General features: G+C 41.5%; 1 protein-coding gene across 2 annotated transcripts in view; it reads left to right on the top strand.

The window, feature by feature from the left end:
- MTMR10 (myotubularin related protein 10) overlaps nt 1-17,328 on the top strand; it is a 107,219-nt gene that overhangs the window by 50,264 nt on the left and 39,627 nt on the right. Inside the window, exons 3-5 of one of the 2 annotated variants that reach the window (XM_073652907.1) lie at nt 7,100-7,236; nt 8,040-8,112; nt 11,053-11,195. In XM_073652907.1, coding sequence (XP_073509008.1) covers nt 7,100-7,236; nt 8,040-8,112; nt 11,053-11,195 — 353 coding nt within the window. The remainder of the gene's footprint in view (nt 1-7,099; nt 7,237-8,039; nt 8,113-11,052; nt 11,196-17,328) is intronic. The other variant, XM_073652908.1, reaches the window with a different exon arrangement.

Raw genomic sequence — 17,328 nt, 5'->3', positions numbered from 1 at the left:
GGCTGAGGCAATTTACATAGTCAACAATCCACATAGTAATACAATAGCATTCTAACAGGATTAAATTCCTCTGACCTCACTGAAGAGAAATAATTGCATTACCTAGGTTAACATCACCAACATCAACAAGACTCTAGAAACAATGGGTATACAAAATAGTGTCCAGCTAGATTGTAAGAACTTAACCCATGAGTGGCATATTACGAGTTCGCCACAAAATACTAAATTGTCCAGATAAATAAGAAATCCTCCTATGTTGTGTATATAAAAGGGGTCCATTTCGTCACACCAAGACCTTACAGAAAGTAAGGACCGAGGAGGTCAAGATAATCTTGATAGCTCCACTTTGGCCAAAAAGGAGCTGGTTCTGTGCACTAAACAGTCTAAGCTTTGAAGGACCCCTCATTCTGCCAGCAATCAAAAACCTTCTCCATCAGGGTCCAATACTCCATCCAGATCCGGAGAACTTCCATCTAGCGGCCTGGCTTCTGAGTTCACAATCCTGAAAGCCAAAGGACTCTCAGACCGAGTAATTCATGCCCTACAACGAAGTAGGAAACAAATAACAAACTCCATATACAACAAGATATGTAAGACTTTCCTAACATGGTATAAACCAAATACCCCAGATCTTCGGCATCCTGACATGACCCAGGTCTTGGATTTCCTACAAGAGGGGCTGGAAAAAGGCCTTAAACCCAGCACTGCCGAACATCCATGGGTAAAAAGGTTCATGACAGCAGCTACTAGTCTGCGTCCCAGAATAATCAACCACGTTCCCTCCTGGGATCTTAATATCGTCCTTAAAGGTCTGACACTACCACCGTTAGAACCTTTGCCCTCAATAGAGCTGGATAAATTAGCCTGGAAAACCACTTTTCTAGTAGCGATTACCACGGCCAGGAAAGTGGGAGAAATCCCAGGCTTTCTCAGTGAATGACCCGTATTTGAGAATCCTGGATGGTAGGATTATTCTACAACTGGACCCATCTTTCTTACCAAAGGTGGTCTCAGACTTTCATATATCACAGGAGATAATTCTGCCCTCCTTCTGTCAGAACCCAAAAAATAAAAAAAAAAGAATTCCATTCTTTAGACGTAAGGCGGGTCGTTCTTCACTACCTCCAAAAAACAGAGGCCTAGAGGAAGGATCAGAACCTCTTTATTCAGCCATCTGGTCAGAACAGAGGAAAGAAAGTCTCAAAAGGTACCATTGCTACTTGGATCAAGAAAGCAATTGTAGAATCATATCAGATCCAAGATCTTTCACCACCAGAAAAGCTGAAAGCGCACTCTACTAGAGCCATATCCGTTTCCTGGGCAGAGAAGGCTAGCGCTTCCCTCGAGCAGATATGTAGAACAGCTACATGGTCCTCGGTCCACACCTTCACCAAGCATTACAAACTTAATTTAATGTCCATTAAAGACTTGGCCTTTGGGTGGAAAGTGCTTCAGGCCATTGTCCCTCCTTAAACATGAGTCTTTGGTACTCCTCCTTTGGTGCTGTCGTGGGCGGTTATTGGAGAAAATAGAATTAGACTTACCGGTAATTCGGTTTCTAATAACCCACCACGACCGCACTGGTAATTCCCTCCCAGGCTTGGTTAGCCAAAAAAATCATTTAATTTGAAGCATCCATACTTGTGTGGTCCTTTATAAAAACACTGGAGGGAGGATGAGAGAGGGGCTATTTGACCTCTTTGTGTTTCCTGTCCCTATTAGGGTGGGGTGACATCCTCCTTTGGTGCTGTCGTGGTGGGTTATTAGAAACCGAATTACCGGTAAGTCTAATTCTATTCTCTTTCCAAATTTGACCCAGTGCTGTAAGGTAACAGCGCCAACCACTGAGCCAGCGAGCTGCCATGATTTTACATTATCGTTTCTTTGTGTTGTAAAATTATTTTACAGAACATCTTGACCTTTAAACTCCTTAAGGTATTTTTCTTCAAATTTGGAAATGAAGCTCTGTAATCTCCATGTTTAATTTGCTTTGCCCATGACCCCTTGCGCTCTGTACCTTCACATCCCTGTATTAGCCCCACCAATACAGGACTTGTAGAAAGCACTGGTTATTTGGGTGGAGAGCCGAGCATTTCTGAAGCGTACATCAATAGATCTGTTGCTTTACCTAGTCACATGTCATGAGGCAGCCCAGTGTCTGGGACACATTGTAACCATTTTGTTTAAGCAGAACAATGTGTGTCTGTGATGGGTAGTGTTTGGGAACACTGTATAATGCAGAAACTATGCAGAAAAAGTTAACAGTTTGAACACTGATTTAGAGAGTGTTAACTTGTATGTGTAATGTTAATTCTAGTGGTCTGCCTTATGATATCCGACTAGAAAACACAGTATATCAGACCTGATTCTGTTCTAAGAAATGTATAAAACTTATGAGAATACTTTAATGCTTTCCACTTGCTACTGTTTTCACGGGTCAAAGCCTACCTCTCCAAGGGGAAGCATGCAGCAGTTCAGCAAATAATGGGAAATGGGCCAAGGTTTTATTAGTTTAAAAAAAAATAGACATTACTTTTGGAGGGTCAGCTCCTGAAGAGCATTGGGGACTGTAGCTACGTACAATCTTCCACTCCTCTAAGGACTCATTCAGATGTCAGTTTTTTTTATGTGCAAGGTCTTTCTGTGTTTTTCACGGACTCTCGTAATTTGTGCGATTTTCTATGGGGCTGTTCACATCTCTGTGTATTTTTGAACATCAGGTGGTCCGCACCAAAACACGAAGACATGTCCAGTTTTGATCAGAGTCTCGGCTCAAACTTGCCAATGCAAGTCTATAAGTCCATGAAAACAACCGGATGCAATTCGTGCCCTGACTGATAGAAGTTTGAGAAATCTGCAACACTGATGAAACTGATGGGAAAACCTGACACATTGACTAAATATTGCTGAAAATCTGTTGATCCAAAACCTTGATGAAAATCCATTTCTTTGTTGGCATATGGGGTCGCATTAAAGCAATGCCGCTATCCAACAAAGCCATATCCACTTGTCAGACTACATTCAGAAAATGTCTCAAATATGATGCAAGTCTTGAAAAACAATTTTGTGGTGCAATTCATTTAGTCTAATAAATCTCCCTCAATATGTAATAAATCAATGTAAACTAATGAAGTGCTAATGCTCAAACAGTAGAAGGACCAACCTATATGCTCTGTATGTATGCCTAGCTGGAGAAGTCAGAGAGGGAGAGATGATCAGCCAGGGGCACCACAGCTTTGATGTTTCTAATACTACCATATCCAAAGGAGCAGCCAATTATTCTAAGTGGGAGAGAGGTAGTGTATACATCAGTGAGTGGGAGAGGTAGTGTATACATCGGTGAGGTGCGCATGCGCCTAGCTCTTCCTCCACGTTGCCTGTGCCATATTCATTAATGGAAAGTGACTCTTTAACAAATGCCAGGCGAGATTTGCCACTTTTCAAATCAGAATATTTTATTTATGGGGTGCAATGGCTTCATAGAAATAGTGATTGCCTAAGCTGTGGGGCGCTCGGTGCACCCTTGGCATGGCCAAGTAGTTTGGTACGCATCACATATACTTCTTATAAATGTATACTTTCACAGTTTCATAGTTTTTAAGGTTGAAGGTAGACTTCAGTCCTCCGAGTTCAACCTATAACCTAACATGTTGATCCAGAGGAAGGCAAGAACCCCATTGTGCAGAAATTAATAGCTTCATATTAGGGGAAAAATTCCTTCCTGACTCAATATGGCAGTCAGACTAGCTCCCTGGATAAACGCCCCATCACAAAATCCAGTGCCCACAAGTCGTCAATCAAGGAAGGGGCAGTGGGGATGCGAGGATACATGTGCGAGTCATATAACAAGTATGTGGGAATGTATGTTGAACCCCTAGGCTAGCGCCAAGGGTGAACCGAGCACCTCATAAGCATATCTGAATAAGGCCTGTAGTTTAGTCTGTATATGGAGGGATTTTTTGTGGGACATTATGAAAGAAACATTTGGGTACTGCCCTTGTTAGGGCGGGAGTTAACACAAAGGGCACAACAGGGTAGACGTAGTCTTCAGCAGGACCTTCTATGATGGACGAAAATCCCTGACGCAGTCTGCATACGAGATGTGAGATCCACACTGTTTTTCTTCAGTATTGCACTTTAGCACTTTAATGTTCTGGTTTATTGGTTGACAATCAGGACTGGTTATATATATCATAGATCTTACTCCTTAAAGATTGAGATATTTTTGCACAGAGACTAATATGATCTGTAAATAGTTCTGTGTCCTGATGTCATAAGGGCAGTTTGGATATATTTATCTAATTTGAACAGACTGAGGATATAACAAGTTTTATACATGTGCTATTAAAAGTTATATTTTAAGAGCGTATCCTCATAGCTGTTATTAGTTTATTATACTGAGGAATTTTTCTGCCGTATGTTAAGCAGAAACCTTCGCTATTTATTGGTCTGTATACAGACCACCATGCTTGTACTGACAATGCCTCTTTTCAACCTAACTGACAGTCTCATAGGCGTAAATGAGACTGTAAGTTTGGGTCAAGAGACCCATGGTGAGTCCGAGCATTGCGGGTCTATATATGGCTGAAGGCCTCATTCAGACGTCTGTGTTGCACATACATGTTGTATCCTTTTTTTTTTTTCATGGGTACAACACGTACCTAGTATAATCTGTGCTGCTGTTCATATGTCTGTGTTTTTCATAGACTGTGTGTCCGTGCAAAACACCTGAAGACATGTCTGCTCAGCACGGATGAAAAGAGGCCTATACAAGTCTCTGGGTCCGTGCAAAACGCATACAGCACGGATGACATCTATGTGCTGTCCGTGTTTAACATAGCAAAGTAGAAGAGAAGCTTTGTAATTTAATTTATTTCTTTATGCATAGCAGAAAACACTGACACTGATGGTAAGTACAGACACATGGACCATACACTGATGACACACTGATGGTAAATGTGGACACACGGACCTTACACTGATGGTAAATGCGGACACACGGACCATACACTGATGACATACAGATGGTAAATGTGGACACACGGACCTTACACTGATGGTAAATGTGGACACACGGACCATACACTGATGACACAATGATGGTAAATACAGACACATGGACCGTACACTGATGACACAATGATGGTAAATACAGACACACGGACCATACACTGATGACATACAGATGGTAAATGTGGACACACGGACCTTACACTGATGCACAACACTACGGACATCGGTACCATTTTTTCACGTATGTGTTTAAACATGGACGTGTGAATGAGGCCTAATGGACGGATTAAAACCCTGTGTGGGCTATGTCCCCTACCTGTTGTTGTGTTTACTTTGGACGCTCATTTTGTGCTGACAGACTTTTTTTTAAATTTATCTTGACCTCATTGTCTATTATACACAGCACAAAATCTTTAGCTACAAAACCTTATAGCTCGTAAAGTGGTGGCTGAAACAATAGTAGGGTTATCTGCTGGCCGATGAAAATGGTTCATGGATAGTTATTGCCAGGCAGAGACTACGGATAGCAGCACCATTGTTTTTCCAGTAACTGATTTGTCCACAGATAAAAGGGTCTGTCATCGTGACGATTAGACTGGTTGTACTTTCTGCAAGGGAGCGAAACACTACCTGATGGAAGAAGTCTGCTACTCTGCTTGTATCATGAGACATGGATGTGCTCAGAAGTAACTTATATGGTCCTTCATGGTGACTGCGAGCTGTGGAACCATTGCTTTCCATTTGCTGCCTGTGTCTGCACTATATCTTTTTGTTACCTTTCACCCGTCGCCATTGTTTGACATAAGCCTACACCTCCTGTATAAGGCGATGTGTATGTGTGATAGATGTAGATATTATCGGATGTGGCCAGGGCAGCAGAGGCTTTGTCTGTCTCCATATAGAATAACTAAATACATCATTTTGTAGCACATGTTGGTTATTTTCTAGCTGGCTTCACATACAGTCTAAGAGAAAAATAATCTGTTTCTGTATAGAACCAGACCATACAGCTGTAAAGTAGTGAATTCCTAAACCTCTGAGGGAGAGTAATATAGCCTTGTGCTTGGTCCTTGAGCGCAAAGCCCACCCATACACTTAAGAGCTGTTGGCTGGACAGTCATCTGAACCTTTGTTAGACTCCATCTCCTCTGCCTTTACCATACACATGTGCTCAGGTGGCCGAGTGCTGCTGCCTTCTCTGAGAGCGCCGCTGCCAGACCACTCTTGATGAGATAAGCCACCACTAGAGATCGGCAGAATCATTCTGTCCCTTGACCTCCTCTGTCGGGAGGTCCGCCGTACACATTAGAGTGACAGTCGAAACTGTCAATATTGGGTTTGGGTGATGTTAGTCTAATCTGTGGGCACCCTTATGGCTCCCATACTCATTAGCTCAAATAGGCGATATTTGACGGTAAAGGACGACGGTCAGTAGATGATATGACCTTTATGTTAGTAATCGTTGAAAACACTGGTTGGGCATGTAGGATTCATTGTCGGTCTAAGATCTGTACAGAGTTCACCAGACCTCTGATGCGGCCAGTGCAGGTCATCAGCCTATGTCATCTGAAGTGTGTGTGTACGGGGCCATCACTAAACGAATAATTGTGCTACCAATGACCATTCTATCGCTGGCCCTTTTTCATCCTATCTGTATGGGCAGTTTACAGTCTCTATCATATGTTAATAGGACACACTATGAACAGTAGATTTCTTGGAAAAATTGTGCTGAATAAAGGTGAGGAGTCTTCTTTTCTTTGCAGCTTTGCAAATTTTTGGCAAAAAAGGGTAAAAGAATTGCAATGAGCAGTGTCTTTCTACATACATGTATTTTAAAGTTCTTTTCCTGGGAGTAAAAAAAATAAAATGGATCAAAACACGCAAAACAGTAGCGTTTTAATGTACTCAACTTGCCTTTCCGCTTTTCCTGCACCCCTCAGTGTGCCATGTGATGTCAGCCATAGGACTCCTCATGTATCCACCATGGTAAATGCAGACCAGACAGATGAGCAGAAAATACTTGATATGGATGTTGATGTATTTTATTTGTTCACTTTTTTGATGCGTTATCACTTTCCCTTCTTAGGTGAAATTGTGGTAAATGAAGTGAACTTTGTCAGAAAGTGCATTGCTTCGGATACAAGCCTCTATGACCTGTGGGGGAAGTTGACCTGCACCAACTTCAAGCTTTCATTTATCACAGAGACACCGATGCCCTTTCAGGTAAGCTCTGCTCGCCCTGGTCTTCATACCATGTGAAGTTCTAGAAATGTTCTGACATCGTAGGCTACATGAGAACTTGTTGCCACCTCTGCTTCATGTTTATTATTCTGGGCATAGACCACTTTCATACAGTGAATGCAGCCATTCAGGATCAGCTGTCTGGATGTCCATATTGTAGTGTACGCTGGTGCGACGTTCTTCTTTTTTTTTTTTTTCTTTTTTGTTCTTTGTTTTTTTTATTACATCACTAATTGACAAGTGGAAACCGCCTAAAGAATTATCAGGCCACTTTTTTTAATCACTTTGCAGCTTTTGAAACCTGAAGCGGTTAAAAGAAACTCAAAAAGACAGAACATATGCACAGCAAGTTGTTTTTGTATTGCCGTGCTTATGTTCAGTTTTTTTTTTTTTAGCATTTTTTTTTAACTGATTTTTCAAGAAGGTTTGATGCAGACCCTCGTGAAAAATACGTTGTGTGCACATACCCTACAGTAATTCTCCTGGCTGATGGGAAGAAATCTTTGTTTTTCAAGCATAGTTTATTATCTATAGTCTGTTATCTTTTCATTCTGGATCTAGAGTTTTAAAATTTCTTCTTCCTGTATGTAATTATTTATATTTTTTCCTTTTCTCTAAATGAATCTGGTCTCTAGAAGGGCAGAAAAATATCTCTTCCATGCAATGTTTTGCACTTTTGGAGACTAGGTTCATTTAGGGAAATAAATAAGAAGGTTATGCTATTTGCTTTTTTTCTAATATTACAAATGCACCGACATGATATCTGCTTTTTTTTTTTTTTCCAGAAATTCCACTATAAAAATCACCTCTTTGGTGAGCATGATGTCCCACTAACTTGTATAGAGCAAATTGTTGTAGGTATGTATACATATAGCTGGTAATGAAATGGCACTCGTATGTCCATTATCAGATTCAAATTTGATCAAACCCACTAGCATCTCTTTAATGGTTAAATATCTATAATATGGCCCAACAAGTCATTGATTGCCTTCACATATGCCAATTAGCAGGATTTTGCAATGCCTGGCTTATGCAGGTGAAAGAAAGTGAAAAGCTTCCCATTGAGTCCTTCAGGCTCTGTGCTAGGCATAACACAGTGATTGATCTTTTAAAGGGGTATTCCCATTTAAGACCTTTTGTTATATCGACAAGGTATTCCATTAGTGTCTGATTTAATTTATAAGCATTGTAAAATGCTAAACCGTCTCAGTAACTCCCATAAACTACTGAGGTAGCCGCATATATATGCGGACTGAACGTCTCTTCTCTGGAGTGCACAGGATCCCTGTCTCAGCTGGTAATATCTGTGCAAGTTTTATTGTGTGATACAACCTTATCATATGGCTTCCAGAAAAGCTACCTCTTATCTAGACCTTTAAAGGAAACCTGTTATCAGGATTTGGCCCTATAAACTAAAGGCATGGATATAATGGTGCTGTGATGCTGATTAATATGATACCTGATGTGAAGGGATCCTCTGAGTGGTTGTTTAATACTCCCCTTATGAAGTTTTGATAAGATATCTTGTGTGCTTCGGGGCGGGACGTGGGGGCAGGGTCTTCTCCTTCTCCGCCCCCACCAGTCTCCTGTTTCTTCTGCATGTCACTGATTATTCAGTGGACTGCTTCCTTTTTAAAATTCAGCGCCGCCGCCATTATTATGTGGGTGGCGCTTGCGCAGTGGGAGCCGGCGTCCTGTGTGTAAATGCGCTAAAATAATAAATAATATAATTATAGCCATGCCTTTAGTTTATAGGGCTAAATCCTGATGACATGTTTCCTTTAAGGGAGCCTGTCATCAGGATTTTATTCCACTAACTGATAACCTGTATGTAAAGGAACTTTAATGCTGATTAAATCCTCACCTTGCTTCTAGTCATCCATTGTGTCATTTTAGAGAAATCCATCAATGAAATAGTAAGCTAATGAACCGCAAGTGCAGTGGGGTGGGACCTTGTTCTTGCCTCTCTTCCTATTCCCCATCCTCTGCGTGCCTCCTTTCTGACAGGTCCCTTCTGCTGCTCCTTCCCGTGCTGGTTGTCTCCCTGCAGAGGGCAGCACATGTGCGGTGTGATAGTGCGAGAGCCAAACTGTCATTAGGACCTTATTGTGCATGCGTCGTCCTAGGCAATGACTTCGCTTGTGTGAGATCTCGTTCTGGGGAGGCAGGTCACTGTAACATGAGTGAACTGGCAGTCGGCGGGTGGGGAATAGATAGAGAGCTGTAAGAGTCCGTCACACAGACTGACCTGCTGCATAATATGACCACTGATTGGTAAACTTTTACCGATCGGCGTTTATTTGAATGCCTGTTTACACAGCAGACCACAGTAAATGATGCGCACTGAGCGATCTATACAAAGAGAACAATGATCTTTTATGTTGCATAAAAGATCACGTCACCCGATGACCGAGCATTTTGCTCATCCATCAGGTGATCGGCAGCCTGTTTATTCACAGCAAGATAAAAATGAAACACGCGTTTTTAACATCTCTCATTCATAATTCATTCATTAAGTGTAAATGCCGCTAAGTGCAATGTGCAATGTCCCACCCTGCTCCTCTTGCGCCTCATCAGTGTACAATTTTTCCCTAAAACTGCAAAACTTATTTTATTTTTTATTTTTTTTAAAAGCAAGGTGAGGATTATATCAGTCTTGGGCCACAGCCCCACTATCAGTATTTGGTCAGTGTTCGGTCAGTATTTTTTCTCCGGAGTGGGAGCCAGAACCCGGTGAGGAACAATCAGAGGAAAAGGTGTAATAGAAACAAGTCACCAATTCTGCATTTATCACCCACTCCTGGTTTTGGCTCCCACTCCTGAGAAAAAATACTGACCAAATACTGATAGAGGGGCTGTGGCTTAAAGTTCAATTACATATATGCCATTAGTTTGGGGTTTAAAATCTTGATGTCGGGTTCCCTTTAAAATAATAGATCTAGAGACATATGCTCATTATGTATAAAATATATTTATATGGAGACTCCAACAGTTGAAACAAATGAAAAGGGGGACTTATTTTTTGAATGTGGATACATAAGATCATTTTTACTTCTGCATTTAGTACATTACAAGTGTATTTTTATACGTAGCACTTTTAGGCCAAAATTAGAATTGAAGCAAAACCATTCTGCCCTGTGGCTACAGCTGTGGCTAGCAGATGGGTGTTGCAGTGACTAGTTGGCCCAAAAAGGCATAGTATGGAGCGGAGTTCATCCACCTTCAGCACTGCATCTGTTGTGAAACTACAACTCCCAGCATGTCTGGCCTTGCCAGCAGTTCCAGTTTCTCAGCATTGGAAGGGTAGCAGACCCCTAGTAAACAGTAAAAGAAATAGAAGTCATTTGTCTTTTGCAACATTCATTGTTTTCTATAGAAATTCTTCCTAGAAATGCAGCTGGTTCCACTAAATCACACAGTTGGCCATGGATTTGTAGTCTGCACTGTTTTCAATATTTATAGAGCACAGAGCTATGGTCTTAATATGCGCCCTGTTTTAAGGGGATGTTCACATTGTATTTAACAGCCTGTTCATGACTCTATCTGGGACTTCAGGCTGAATTCCCGAAAAACTGGGTACAGGCGTTCCTGTCAACTGAGCCATTGAGTTGAATGAGCCCAACGGGCTTTTGAACCTTGGGCTTTGTTTGTGCTCCTTGCCGATGACTTCAGTCTTTTTGAATGGACACAGTACTGCAGTGTGAACAGCTTTTAAGCTTTCAAATCAAAAGATCGCATATAGAGGAATAAATTAATAATAACTGCATTAAAATGGAAATACTTTTTTTTTCATTTTAGTAAATGACACCAAAAGAAAGCAGAAAATCCTCTCATTCAACAAGAAACTGAAATTCAACCCGACTGAGTTGATCATTTACTGTAAAGATTTCCGTATTCTTCGATTTCGGTTTGATGAATCTGGCCCAGAGAGTGCAAAAAAGGTACGTCCACTTTAACTCTTTAAGGCCACGTGCACACGCTCGGTATTTGTTCAGTATTTTACCTCAGTATTTGTAAGCCAAAACCAGAGTGGAGCAATCAGAGAAAAAGTATAATAGAAACACGTCACCAGTCACCATTTCTGTATTTATCACCCACTCCTGATTTTGGCTTACAAATGCTGATGTAAAATACTGACCAAATACTGAATGTGTGAACGTGGCCTAAAGTTAGTTCCCACAATGATTTTTTGTGATTTTTTTTTGACGCTGAGTATTTCTGCTCTGCAGCATGTTACAGTTCTTTATTTAAAAAAAAAAAAAAATTCCCATAGGAGACTTTCACTTTATTTCTACTGCTTGAGTGCTTAAGCTTGCTGCGGCCACTGCTATGAGAAGAGATACTGGCTATGTAATACCGCTCAGCTCCTCAGCCCACTCCATGCATTGTGACATTATAATACATCATGGTGTGAGAAGGGAGTTGTTGTAGGATGTGCTTCCATTTTTCAAAACATCCTTTGGAGAAAACTTTGCTGTAACTGTTTCAACCTTGAAATTAGTATAGAATCCTCATTGTAAAGCACTAGGTAACACCTTATTGAACCGCCTTTGTCCTATGTTGGTACAACTAGGGACTGGTTCTCATAGTGACATTTAGAAACCCAGATATCTGATTTTCTTCTACCATCTATATATGGGGTGGGGAACCTCCGGCCTGTGGGTCGATGTACTTCTCTCCGATCACCGGGCAGATTCCTTGGGACCGCAGTGCTCGGGCTGGTGGCCTTGTTTTACTGGCCGGCGGCCCTTTGATTACTCCTTATGCTGCTAGCACGCAAAAGCAGCATTCACTACTGAACACTGTGACGCAGGCAATGAAGGATTAGGTCATGATGCTGCCCAGTGCCAGCATTAGAACGTATTTTGTGGGCAGAGTCGGTGCACTCTGCTCTCCCATTCCACCAATGAGAACAGCAGTCCCAGTGTCACGGGTGTGTCAGAGGTGACAGTCGCCCTGCAGTTGGTTGCAGGAGATCACTATGTTTGGCATTACAGACATCTTCTTAGAGGCTGGCTGTCTCTAGGACCCAGCAGCTACCTCCCTCTGGCTAATTAGCTCCCTGGCCTGGGTATATAAATACTGGTGTGTCTGAGAGTGAGGTGCCGGCAATATTCATTACTAGTTATGAGGCTTTAGCAAGAGCAGTACTTCGTCCTCTCTGAAGCTTGAGGCCGTGTGCGCTTTTGTTTGGAGTCATCTAAAGCTAAGCAATCCCCCCCTGTTTGTCTACCCTTGATGTCTATAGAGTTTAGTGGAGATCGACTAGTGCTCATCTCCTCCCATCCCTAGCCATAGCCATATGCCAGGGAAAGTCAGGACGAGGCACGCGTGTGGCGATTGGTGAAGAGCCAATATAGGGAATGTAGTTGAGACAGGGTGACACTAGACCAGACTAGGAGGTCTCCCCGTCCCCCTTTCCCTAGAGTCTGAGCTCCTTTTCCCCTTTTCCCTTTGTGTTGCACTAAGTCTTTTCCACACCTGGCGTGACACTCAGCTTCTCATGTGATGGATATGCTCTAACCCTGGTGTCTCCTATGTGATGTATACTGCAGACCTCCCACTGCTTGAGTTCTATAAATGTAACATGAGCAGTGGTGAATTTCCCCCTGTGAGGAGACCTGCAGTGTAATATAAATGTGTTCGGAACAATTTACTGCTGCGAGTTCTTTACAAAACTTATAGCAAAGAGTTGACTGCTCTAGACTGACAGATACCTGGAAAATTAGTTGCGAGTAGCAGCATCACTGCCACCTAACATCACACTCCTCACGAAAGAGAAGTAATTCCAGCCATGACAATAAGGTGAATTAAATGTTTGACCAAATAGAGCAGAAAAAATTTCAAGTTGACAGTTTTGTATATTTTGTTATAAATATCCAAATGGCACTTGGCAGAAAAAAGGTTCCCCACCCCTGATCTACACAGTACTGTAAAGTTTCCTTCACTTAATGGGAAATTTAAATTGGATAATCTGTGTATGTTATAATAGTAAGGAATATTGTGGGAGAAGCTCAGTATAGAGAATGGTCAACATGCTTAAAGGGTATATCCAGGACTTTATGTAAAAACAAAAAATGTGCCTAAGAACTAACAGGCAGGTAATTTACAACTTACCTGCCTGTTGTGCCCGGCGCTGTTCTTCCCTGGCACAGAGTGGTCACAGACCGCTCCACCCGGGGATTTTGACCTCTGCTGACTCGACGGGGCGGGACTTCCGATTTTATGCTGATTGACAGCCGGCTCACAAAGTTAGGCAGTGGGGATCCGGCTGTCAATCAGAATGGCTTCCAAAGTCGCGCCATGTCTACAGCGCTGAGCAGAAAAGAAGCTTCCAATCTGTAGATGTGACATTAGCAGCGGCTTCAGAATCCCCAGCAGGAGTGGTCTGTGACCACTCTGTGCCGGGGAAGAACGCCGCCGGGCACAACAGGCAGGAAAGTTGCAATCACCTGCCTGTTAGTGCTTAGGTACATTTTTTTGTTTTTTATAAAGTCCCAGATATCTCCTTTAACAACTGTTCAGAACCCCATCTTGAATGAAGTGGGGGTGAATGTGTTTGTCCATCTCTCCATTCATTGTTGGTGGGACTGCCAGGGAAACCCAAGGCTCAGCACTCGGCAGTTTCACAGACAATGAATGGAGCAGAGGTAAAGCTTCACACATCAGCTCTATTCAACACAACAGCTGTGCTGCGCCTGCTCTCCAGGTTGTAGAGCCTTTTTCTAGAACAACTTTTTGAGGGTCCCAGCGGTTGGACCCAAATGATCAGTAGTTTATCCTCTATCCTATGGAGGTGAGGACTTGCACTAAAAGGGTTATCTCCAAAGTAGTATGTGCACACTATGTCTTTTAAACACAGGTGAACCTGCCAAGTTTTTTTAAGCAGAACCCTCTTCAGGATACACAATCCTTTTTTTGCAATGTTTTTAAAATGCTTCAAAAAACTCCAGGCATCTACTGTCTCTCTCCTCAAAGACATACTGATAGAGAATGTAAATTGTGAGCCCCAATGGGGACAGTGCCGATAATGTCTGTAAATTGTCTGAATTGTAAAGCGCTGAGGAATATGTTGGCGCTATATAAATAAAAAGATTTTTATTATTATTATATTTTTGGGCTCCCCATACACTACTTTATTTAGTTTGTGGTGTCTTCCAAGTGGAAGATGCCTGAAGAATGATTATGCCCTTTCTTTTAACCGCTTTTTGTCTTTTGAGACCTGAAGTGTTTAAGACTGTCAAAAGTCTGATCATATGCACAATAGCCGACAGCAGCACATTAAGGCGCGGGAGCGCTACATGAAGCCGTGAATTTACAGCACCTTCCATACATTGTCCTGAATTGACAGCATCTTTTCTATGATACCCTGAACTTGGGACCTGTTCTGAAATTACATGAGTATTCCTATTTTGCAATAATCAATGACATAATGATTAAGACCCTGGAGGGTCAAAACGTCATGTAAATTAGTCGCTTATTTCAAAATACTTTTGAATGTTTCACTTTCACGGACAATAGTGTAGCGGTGAATTTTCCTGCCTTGGTCTAGGGGTCCCGTAACCCGTTTCACCAGCACCTTGTAACATGACCGAGTGCATGCCACACTCTTCAGTACCAGCTGGTCGTTTTTACTTTAGAAAAAGCTCAAAGTGATAAATTGCATTTCTGAGCACTTGTGCAGGCGGGTTTTGGAGTGGAATCTGCCTTAAAAAGGGAATGTGCACACTACTAACTGTTAATGAATTGACTGAGGAGTGTGTCCGGGATTAGAAAAGGAGTCATTTTCCTTTTACCCCAGAAACAGTGCCATTCTTATCAGTGGGCTTTGTGGCATTGCACTCATTGAAGTGAATGGGCTGAACTATAAAAGCATACACGACTGCGGTATATTGTAGATCAATGCTCTTCCGATCGGTGTCTACCAAGTTATCGTTTTTGTCTGGAAAACTGTGCCTCTGATAAGTGTCAATCTAGACTTTTATCAGAGACTTTGGAGACTTGTAGCAGCTGAAAGATATTGTCTTTTTAGGTTTTGTTTTGTATAATGGTTATATTTATCACCAAGTGTATTTTATGCATTTTTAATTTGGCCTCCAAAATGCACACATTTTTTGTTATAAGGGGGCAACCCTCAATAATACTGCTAACAACTAAACGTGTTTTACGTTTGTATTTATTGTTTTGTATTGGAGGACACACGGACAGACTTCTTATTCAATCAGTCAACATTGCAAATTCCAGATGATTAAATGGGGATAGAGAAATTGATTTTAATACAGATGCCATTGATGCTTAATGTTGCTCTCGGCTAGTAGTCCCTGTAGCCAGGTGTGCCCTAAAAAAAGAATGCCAAGTGGTTGTGTATTGCAGACAAGCCCAGTTATAGCAGTGAGTGGTCTCTCCTTACATGCGCTCACAAGGGTATAAAGCTCTCGTGTGTTCGGATGTTTCTGAATGTGGACTGTTCACGGTGCTCTGTATATATGGGGAACGTGAACACCTGTGCCTATGCCTGAAGTAGTGTGAGAAGCCATGTAGCTGCCAATTCCCTGCCTGGACTTCACTAACGTTCTCCGCTACATATAAGACTCATTCACTGACGAGTAAAATCTGCATCTGTTTTCTGGAAATCACGTAGGACAAGATTTTCTCTGGCAGCCAAGTGCCGTCCACTTGCTCAATCCGACTTTCCAGACTAGTGTTTTTTGAGTTCAGAAAAGGGTGACCAACAGAATTATTCATTTCTTACTTCCTGAAAACATCCCATATGGCTTGAGTATACTGAATCACTAGAACCAAGCTGGATTTAGGATTGAATGAGTTTTCCAGGATTCCCAGAACTGATAAGACACCCACTTATTTCTGCCATTAAACTTCTCTACAGAGAATCCAGGCCTTAGAGTGCAATGTGGAGCTAAACTTACAGTATTGTCACGGAGTAGTCACTTACAACAGCCATACAACCTTTAAAACTGAATTTTCTAATTTTATAAAATTAAATAAACTATTTTATGGCAATATTGAATCTTAGTCACTCTATAAGCAGGAATGACTATGCCATTGAGTATATGATGCTAAGGAGAAATCACAATGTGTTCTTGAAGCCTTAATTAATGATATTTTGAGCTATAGATTAGCCTTAAATTATGCAAGTATATTTATGTATATAAATGAATCCAACTTGGTATATATATACCCATAGTGGTCTATGGACTCATTTAGAGTATGTGTTGGGAGCATTTCAAGTTGCATATACTGCAAACAGTGTGCATGGACCCTATACAAATGCAGGTTCATGAGCAGCCTGTTGACCTTTTCTTGTAGTGCAGAGGAAATCCACACAAGTTCAAGAAGCATAGGAACTTTACACTGATGTGACCTAGTAAGTTCAAAACCATAACCCTAGTTAGTGTAAAGCAGAAGTGCTCACCACTGAGTCACCACATTAGGAAATAAATGTGTCAAGATGCATCCGAACCTGGGACAGCCTCCATGTTTGCCCCCATTGCTGAAATGCTTATCTGAATATTCACAATTTGAGCCACTTTATTGAAGAAATTGTACAAATTATTGGAACTGCTTCCAGTTAATACAGCAGTGTGTAGTTTGCAGCACGTGACTTCAGGACTAGCGCAGAAAATGTGTTCTGTGTGGTTCTTTCCTCAACATGTCAGAAATTATGGGCTATAAAGTCTACACCTTGAAAGTTGAATTTGGGATATTTTTTTTTCTTTTTGAATCACTAATGTCACATTCAGATGTACAGTTGTGCTCAAAAGTTTACATACCCCGGCAGAATTTTTCCTTTCTTGGCCTTGTTTCAGAGAATATGAATGATAACAAAAAACTTTTTCTCCACTCATTTGTTATTGGTTGGCTGAAGCCATTTATTGTCAAACTACTGTATTTTTTCTTTTTAAATCTGAATGACAACCAAAAACATCCAAACGACCCTGATGAAAAGTTCACATACCCTGGTGATTGTGGCCTGATAACATGCACAGAATTTGACACAAATGGGTTTGAATGGCTACTAAAGGTAACATCCTCACCTGTGATCTGTTTGCTTGT

Source organism: Phyllobates terribilis, unplaced genomic scaffold, assembly GCF_046119375.1.
Source record: "Phyllobates terribilis strain yellow unplaced genomic scaffold, ASM4611937v1 Scaffold_11__3_contigs__length_659146591, whole genome shotgun sequence".
NCBI lineage: Eukaryota > Metazoa > Chordata > Amphibia > Anura > Dendrobatidae > Phyllobates > Phyllobates terribilis.
Note: the sequence above shows the minus strand (reverse complement) of the source record. Positions and strands in the feature narration are given on the sequence as shown.